The sequence below is a fragment of the Heloderma suspectum genome, chromosome 5 (genome assembly GCF_057233095.1).
Source record: "Heloderma suspectum isolate Gila_16-S chromosome 5, 16-S_ref, whole genome shotgun sequence".
Taxonomy (NCBI): Eukaryota; Metazoa; Chordata; class Lepidosauria; order Squamata; family Helodermatidae; genus Heloderma; species Heloderma suspectum.
Genome location: NC_139462.1, coordinates 117,131,532 through 117,140,818, shown reverse-complemented (window position 1 = coordinate 117,140,818; position 9,287 = coordinate 117,131,532). Strand labels below are relative to the sequence as shown.

General features: G+C 39.1%; 1 protein-coding gene across 19 annotated transcripts in view; it reads right to left on the bottom strand.

The window, feature by feature from the left end:
* Positions 1–222: 222 nt before the first annotated feature.
* Positions 223–9,287, bottom strand: part of PROM1 (prominin 1) — a 123,035-nt gene continuing 113,970 nt past the window's right edge. For 10 of the 19 annotated variants that reach the window (XM_084857081.1, XM_084857069.1, XM_084857073.1 and 7 more), the window contains 3 exons: positions 6,801–6,916; positions 2,484–2,523; positions 239–2,201 (listed from right to left, as the gene is read on the bottom strand). In XM_084857081.1, the coding sequence (XP_084713207.1) occupies positions 2,505–2,523; positions 6,801–6,916 (135 nt within the window). In that variant the 3' untranslated portion in view covers positions 239–2,201; positions 2,484–2,504. Of the gene's footprint in view, positions 2,202–2,483; positions 2,524–4,990; positions 5,060–5,548; positions 5,573–6,800; positions 6,917–9,287 lie in introns of all 19 variants that reach the window. The other 9 variants (XM_084857076.1, XM_084857067.1, XM_084857077.1 and 6 more) reach the window with 4 other exon arrangements.

The window sequence follows — 9,287 nt, the reverse complement described above, 5'->3', positions numbered from 1 at the left end:
CTTAATGAAGTTTTAAAATTAGTTTATGATACTGCACATACAATTGCTGTTCTGGAAAAAAAGGGAAAGCCACACCATGGATATGAGCATCCCATTATACAAGTCTGGAGAGTGTGGCCACCGACTGATCTTTCTCAAATGGTTGAGTCACTATAACTATGAACTAAGTAGATTTATAAGTAGGCCAAAATAAAATCAGTCAAAAATCAAAGACTTCCTTTTGCAAATAAGCAGAAATCCATTTTGCCTCTGGTCTGAACCAAAGTTTTAATCCAATGCACCAGCTTCTTTCACTTAAAATGTACACAAACATTAATCAAGCTTTCATTTTATTTAAATGATTTAAGGGCATTATCCAATTAAAAATAGGAAATTATTAAAATCTATAATTTTGAGATATATATGTATGTGTGCATGCATGTATATACATAGAACAGTATTCTATACATCAACTAGTAGAAATAATCAATTTCCCCTAATAGTGAAAACTTGTTGTTCCCAATATGACACCAGTTTCTGTTCAGTTTGAGAGCTGCTTCGCACCTAGCATTTTCCCAACACTGAGATATGGAGAAAAAAGCACTTACACTGGATGAAACACAGCATAAGAATTCACTTTGCTATGAGATCAGGCAACTAATGTGCAAACATCATGTAACTGAGAAATCCTAAGATTACCTGGAAGTAGTCTTACTAGAAAATCCACTAAAAGGGCTTTCCATGGGTCAGCTATTAAAATCAGCATTCGTATATATAACATTCCCAACATTTTTGGCATAAAAACAGTGCCCACCATTTATGTGCAAGATACCCATATTTCCTGGCAGTGCTTTAAGTGTTTATCATATAGCTACTGACAGCCCTTTTGAAATTAGTTGTACAAATCATTTCTATTCACAAGTTTTACACCCAGGTTCAAGGGTAATGGAGTGCAACAGCTTCCAGATACTCCTGCAATCTCAACACTTCACATTTATTTATCAAAATATAGCCAATTCTTCTAAAACAGAGGCTACAGGTCAAACCTAAAGATACCATGACAGAGGGACACAGTGTTAGCCCTGGCTCTAGTCACACCTTTGTCAAATTGAGTAAACTGACTGCAAAGTGGGCACGGGATTATATGGCACTGGCACCTCCACCTCATGTCCACGCTTCGCTGTAATATCTAAATGAAATCAATAGGCATACAACCCTATGCATGTATGCCCAATACAATCTCTGTCTCTCAAAAATGATGTGCATAAGAACAACACTATGCATATTGGGCATACATATCTAGGCATGTTGTGACATTTAGGCATTACATCAAGGCAGGGTGCCAACAAACACACTGTCTTGCATCCACCACACATGCAGTGTACGTAATTTGCTAAAGATCTGAATAGGTTCTTTTAACATTTGTTACTATATTTATTCCGGTTACAAGGAAGAGGATTATTCTCCCAGTGCACATTTGTTCAGAACTTTTAAAGCCAACTGCTTTAAGAAAAAAATATAGTTCTGGTCTTAACATTGTGGTACATTAAATAATAATTCAGAAGGAGGGAAGAATAACCGTTTGATTACATTGGCCTTTCTGAAGACAACACAAGAGACACGGCAGGTTTCCATACTTTTTACAGACAACTGCTGCCATCCAGCAGCACTAAAGTAACACTGATCATGCTGCATGGGTTGCTTGGGAAGTATAACAAACAGTATTAAAAAGTCTGCTGCAGGACAGCTGTAAAAAACAGATACAAAAGTGTATGTACACAGAATGTATTCTTCATGTAAACACATTTATATACATTGTATTACCATCTCTGAACATCGTAAGAACTGAATAATTTTGAATGGGCAGTTAATCTGAAGCAACCCCCCCACCCCGTGTGAACATAAAACCCAGACAACCCTGTTTAATTTAATTAATGTGAGGCAAGATAGAAACCCCAGTGGAAAAACAGTATTAGAAAACAAAAACAGAAATCACTAATTCCAGGTTTTAATGGTGCGGAACAGCAAATAATAGATGCCATGTGACCTGGTCAACAATAGCCTGCCTGCACTTTTTGGCATAAGATTCAGTAGTTCTCTTTTCATTCCAAATTAATTTTCTGCACAGGCCCCAAACAAGATGCTTCAGGACTCAGAACTCAACACTGATTGGAAGATGTTGTGATTTCCCAGAGGAGCATCGGAAGTATTATTCCCAGAGGCTGAAAATGAAGTCACAAGAGAAAATTCAGAGTATTTGCCTAATTGCCACATAACAAAATAAAAGAAAACAAAGTGACATGACCTTCAGATCAATGTTGGCCAGTTCAGGCATATGGTAAGGCGATGCTGCCAGACCTGTGACCAGGCAGACCAGACATGGAGGGGTCATTTGTAAGAACTAATGCCTCCACATGGGGCTATACTTAGTAGTTCAAATAAGCCAAGCAGCCTATCTTTTTAAAAACATCTTAAAAAAAAGATGAATAAAGCATGTAACTTACCCATAACATTTCCAGTATGCACTACCACTGTTCCACAGAGCTACAAGAGAAAACAGAAATGCAATTCTGTTTGGGGCATACTGTGTTAATAACTATAGTCAGCAGTGTTGCTTCACTATAGGATAGCCAGTGGATGGAGAGCAAATGTTCATATGAGGTTGTTTGTTTTTAAAGAAAAATAAGATGCCCCTGCATTTTCTGACCAGTTTTTGAATAATTTTCTAAAGAGTTGAAATCTGCTAGCTTTCTTCTCATTCATTGCAGGGAAGGAAACTTCAAGTCACTCACAACCTTCAACCCTATTTCTCCATTTGCAGATAAATATGCAGTTTTATGTAGCTTTAATATGATTACTAGATTATGTATGCAAAATACAGCCAGTTAGATATCTTTCACAGTAATTAGCACATGCATTTGCAGTCAGAAAAGCCACTAGTAAATCCAGACCGTGTTTCTTCTACATTAGCAAAAATGCAAAGCCCCTTATAACCAACTACAAGCAGCAGTGAGAAAGCAGAAAACTGGAAAAGGACCATGACCAAGAAGGAAGAGAATGGAGACTACTAGGCTGTCATATTAAGGAGCAGGGAAAAGCAATAAATGATTTTTCAAATTCTGTCTCAGGTACCATGCCTATTTAAAGAAAACTGAGCTTGACTTCTGGCCCAGAGTGTCTCTCTTGTGGTTCTGCTGGATCTCTTGTGGACCTTGGCTTTTGATACACTAATGATGGTATCCTTCTTGACCACCTGACAGAGTTGGGGTTGGGATCTCCTAGGCTAAAATTTGAGGTTGAGCACTCAAGAAGCTGATCAGCACTATATTTTGGGACCTCTCCTAGGTAGGACTGGTGCTGATCAATTTCTTGGCTGCTCAACCTCAAATTTTAGCCTATGCAGGGTTCCATCTTATTCCCTAAACTATTTAACATCCTTAATAGATCATGATGCATGGGAATATTTTGTCTGGCTCTGGATTTAGTTCTCTGTTTTTATTCTTCTGTCATATTATACTGTTAATCTATGGCTGCGAGTCATTTTGTGAACTCAGAGGCCCTGTGCGGGCCAAAAGGCAGGGCAGAAAAGTTTTTATGAACAAACAAGCCCCATGTGATGTTTATACATTTCCGCACTACAGAAAGAAGGCAGAGATTTACTTTGAACTTGGTATTAGAATGATGCATCTTTAGCGAATTAAGGCTGGTCCTGTACGCTGTGCGCGTGACAGAGCACTTGTGGGGCCACATGTAAGCCACTCTGAATACTTTGGAGAACAAGGAGGGGTATAAATATTAATAATTAAAAAATAAAGTGTGAATAAAGGTATTCTGTGAGTATTAAGATTGCTTGAATTATAGGGAATGCCTTTGTCCGATATGTACATTTTTTGCACTGAAGAGGGGGCTACAGATCAGTGGTACAACACGTGTGTGGAACATGCCAAGATCCCAGGTTGAATCCCTGGCATCTCCAGTTTAAAAGGAACTCTGATAGTTGGGGGGCAGCGGGGAGTAGGGGATGGGGAAAAACCTCAGCCTGAGATCCTGGAGAACCATTTGAGTAGACAGTACTCACCTAGATGGCCTGACTCAATTTAAGGCAGCTTCATACATGTCCAACTGTTATGTATGTTTTCAGTAACCCTTTCAGCTATATTTTATAGCACTTATAACATCTGTCCTTGGAAAAAGTAGGACCACTTTGAGCCTTTGGGGTGATTAAAAAAAGAACCTCCAGTGACTGGAGAATAATTTCATGTTTCTGCACTTTCTAGGACCGAACACTACTGGTTGTCCTCACACATCAGCCTCCTCCAACCTGCTGCCCTCCAGATTTCAACTCCCATCAGCCCCAGCCAGCATGGCCAATGGTCAGGAATGCTGAGAACTGAAGTCCAAAACATCTGGAGGTCTACTTTCTGCCCACGCCTGGTGTAGATTAATCACACAGGTGATACTACCCAACCAGGAACTGCACAATGAACAGTAAGATGTCACATTATGTAGCCAATCAGATGTGGTTACATAAGGATGTCACTAATGTCATGTGAGGGCCATTTAATCTAAGGAAACACTTTAGCAAGGAGCAGTACAAAACTTTCAGAAGGGTTTCTGGCACTGCTAAAACGTACACACACACACAAAAGTAATTTTGGTTCAGCCTAGTAGCAGTTCTCAAAAAAGAGGCCTGAAGGTGTTTTATAAAAACAGTGGCTGTAAAGTGGGCACATACCCTCCAAGCCTCCAGTATCCAGACATTGTGAATTACCTTCACAAGTTTGGGGGAAAGAGTGGTAGGCTTAAAAATTAAAATTGTGCAATTCTATTATTAAAAGTATAGTATCTTATGTCATATAGGGCATATCTTAAAAAAGAGAGAGCTGAGCAGTAGAAAGTCATGCAAAAAGGAAACGTATTGACTTAAAAATGTGCAAAAAAATGGATTGAGTGATTAAGACACAATACATTATGGATGCTTATAAGGCAGGCAGTTTCAAACTTGGTTTACCTTGTCATAATTGGATTTTGTATACCATATAAATGCTCTTTATGATAACCATTATTACCATTTTCCAAACTGTAATAAAATAAATATACCAAGAAAGGACTGTGTTAATGATAAGATGCAACTTGATACACACCATGGTTACAAAAATGATAATTTTAAAAAAGTGTTTATTTTAAATGTTATCAGTTAGTTGCCTTTCAAAAAATCTTTGCCTAAAGCAACTTACAACAACCAATAAAAAAAAGAATATAGTAGCACAACTAAAACACCTTAATATATAGAACAGTGCGAGTAGGCACATCTTTATTGGAGCCTCTAGAATAACTGGGACTGTACAGTAAGTCACGTACACTGAATTAATTCTACAAAACATTCTAGTTCAACATGCTCTGCGTGTAGCTATTTATGACATAGTATGTAGAGCAATATGCTAAAAATGTAGAAAAGAAATGTGATGTACCAAATATGTAATGTTTATAAATAAAAAGCAAGCTCCATTAAAAAACCACCAAAATCCTTCCCACTTTACATGCCATAATATCAATTTAAAACTCTTACTTTTTCATGGGCATAGTTTCAACACTACAAAACAAAAGAAGAAGTAGTTATCTTGTGTGATAAGTTATCTTGTACGTGACAGTATATGGCTTTGCAGTATTTCCCTGCTGTTTTTCACTGCTACTCTAGCAAAAGTATAATGAAAAGTGATCTACATTTAAAAAAATGGGAAAAGGCACTGGACAGACTTACAGAAAAATGGTTAATAAAAAGATAAAAGTGAAGACAACTGAAAAATAAGTAAAAACAGCTATCATAAAGTAAAATGCCAAGTCCCTGAGACAGAGGTACTGCAAGTGGAAGAATAAAAGACTGGTTAGGGAAAGCAGGATAGCTACAAAAGCAAAGAGCTGTGGCAAGGAAAATATAAAAGCAAACATACATGCTTTAAGATTAGAGTTGTCACAAAGGCAATTCTATTGCATTATGGAATACTTCATTAAGTACAGGCTATTCTGTGAAGATTGAACCCTGGAATACTATTCATAGAACATACCACATCTCAGCTTCCAACTATCCTGAGACAGCTGGAGCTACTATTTCCAGAGCTCTGTCCATGCAAAATCTCACACTCCAACTGCCTCCACTGAGGCAGCAACTATGTTGTGCGCATTTGTACTATACTCGCCTGTATTGGCCAAAGCTGGAGCCTGAGAAGCAGGCATCACAAAAGAGCTACCTATCCGCAATTGCATATACACCTTGCCTTTTTATTTAATAAAACAAAACCCTTCTGTATTCCTGACATGTCCTAGAAACTGTAGTGCTGTGAGGGAGCAGGATCTCTCAGATTTCTCAACACCCTCACCAGACTACAATTCCCAGGATTCTTTGCGGGGGGGGGGAGCCATGACTGTTAAATTATATAAAGTCTATGTAAGTTTCTATGTAGATATACTCTTCTAGGCATACTCGGATTCATTCCATTTTGCACATGTCTCTCCCACTCCTCCCTTCCCTCTGTTATGCTTGCCTCCCCACCCTCTGTTGTCTTATCTACTGTTGACATTTAAATGGTTAGCTCCTTACAGCAGCAACCTGCCATGTTTTGCCTATGAAAATCTGTAAAATTCCACATACATTCCATGCAAAATGTTCCATGGTGCTCCATCCAAGACAACCCCATGTGCAATACCAAAGCATGCATCTTTCCCTTAAACTCCTTATCTCAATGGAACTGTAAGCAAATTTTACATAATGTGTTTTGTTCCATTTCTGTAGGCTTCTGTGTTAGCATTTTCTGCTTACTTACTCATCATACACGTCTTCTGTATCCATCCTACGGTAGAATTTGGCTAGTTTTACAGCACAAATGATGGCAGGGATTAGAAATACCGAACAGCCTCCCAAACCAAACCAGAAGGCATTCTAGGCAAAAACAGCAACATAAGACATTCAATATACGCCTACAAGGTTCTATATTATATCCTCCTCACATGTCCTGTAGGCTGCTATCAGCACTCTCCTAATTCAGAAGAACATGGGCCAGCACAGATGTGATGCTGGCTTCTTCTTAACTGCAGGTAAGGAACTGAGAGCCAACCTTGGGAATGTGTACTTTGTCCCCAAAGCCTTGAATTTCCCTCTGCCATTAACCGCAGTTTGCTGGTACCAATGCTAACCATGGCTACATTTCACCCAGATTGGAAAACAGCTTTAAACTGTCATAGTTGAACAGAACCCCTAGTTAACTTACTTAATCAAATATAGAGTTTAAATCTGCCATGTGATTATGGCTTTGTTGGCAATAGATACCCTGCAGAACGAACTCTAGAGTGATGGAATGCATTAGCTGAAAAAGCAATGCCAGGGTATCACTAGTATGCTTATGACTGAGGTTACCATACAAGGCAGAATGTCATCCTAGTGCTCTCTCCAGGGTAGGTTCTACTTATTACAGGTGAGTAGATGAAATTATATACAGCTGGTCTAATGTGTAACGGGACCCACAGGTTTTTCTTGGTATAGTCACAGACAGCCCAAAGGGCGTACATATCTATTGCCTAGTTTCTCTAATGAATGAAAAGCCAAATGGAGAATCACTTTGAAAAAGCTGGAATCTCTCTGCACATGCCCCTGTGGAGGGTAAGTTACTTGTTCTAACCACTGACGGGCAGCTTATTTTTCAATGCAGAACATGCTCATAAGATTACTGTGCTGAAGAACCATCCCCTATACTGGGCCTCATAATTTGTGACCCACCAAGCAGAATGTGGACCTTGAGCCCTGTATTGTGGGGCTTGCCCAGTGTTTGACAGCCTCTTGGTTGTCATGTTTTTTGGGGTTTTTTGCTGTTCCAGGTAGGAAAGAAAAACAGGAGACCTATCAAGCTCCCGGGAAGCTGCCATACATGCCTAGGGGTGCTGCATTCAGCTTGATGCGTCTTGAACGATATAGGCCTTCAGTATATGGAGAGGGGCTACTGCACTGTGTTGTACTGGGAGGCATTTGGATGCCATCTCAAGCCCTGTGCTGGAAAGTTCTTGATTTTTACAGAAAGTAAATAAACTGGGTAACCACGTCAATTTCCATAACATAACTTCCCAAACCAAAATACACTCCTAAGCCAAGCTAAACACAATGGTGGTGAGCCATCAGTCTACCACTATACTGGACAGAAAATTTAATGCAACTGAAACCCAGACAACTACTTTTTAAAAAGTCACTCAATCCCATTGCTTCATCTCAACCAGCCAAAAGCAAACCACAAGGAATGTGTACGCTTCACAAGATTAATATCCTAGCCAGACTTTCCTCCTGCTGTAAATTTTAACAGAGGCAACTTTATCCCTGCCTGTGATGGAGTAGCCCCTTGGTATCTTAGTGGCATTTTTTGGGTCCATAGATGCTGTTTATACAAGAAAGAATAATTTAATGAGGATATAGATCAGCCCAATTAGCTTTGGCTGTTAAAGGTGGCTTTACATTTTGTTTTTTATATGACTGGAAACAGTCTGGACTCGTTTACCTGGTTGAAAAATTCAGACCCATCCTAGCTTAAGAAAAACAGCAAAAAACTTATTCTATGGTCCTTTAGGTGCCTCCAGTTAGCAATAATGGCAAGAAATATCTGAGGTGAGTTTAACTTGATCATTTCTATGACTTCTAATAATTTTTCTTCAAACAAATACGTCATTTCTGTATATCTCATAGAATCAAAGAATAGTAGGGTTGGAAGGGGCCTACAAGGCCATCAAGTCCAACCCCCTGCTCAATGCAGGAATCCAAGGCATTAACTCAAGGCACTTAGGAGAGGTAGATGCTGCCATTACACAAAAGGCATCAGAAAACATTGGCAAATTTCTTTTCTGTAGGCCAACAGAAGACATTTCTATACACATTTTAATGAATGCTATTCTAAGCCTCAAAAGGCAAGTCTCTCATGACAAGCTGAATAACTCCAATACCATGTCTCCAAAATGGGCAAATTGGCAACCAGTATTAAGGCTAAGAGTTAAGAAAAAAAAGAATGGTTAATGGAGGAAGTAAGGGCTTGCTTGCTTGCTTGTTTATTTATTTATTTATGAGATTTATATCCTGCTGATGCATGCTGTCTCCATCTCTCACAGTGCTAGAACTCAAGGCCCCCCAATTAAATTGACCTGAAGCAGATTCAGAACAGATAGTAGGAAGCCCCATTTCACACAACACACTTTAATTTATGGAACCTATTGCCTCAAGTAGCAGTGCTAGATAACCACTACTAGTTCTGATGCCCCTTCAGTATTCTCCCTTATCT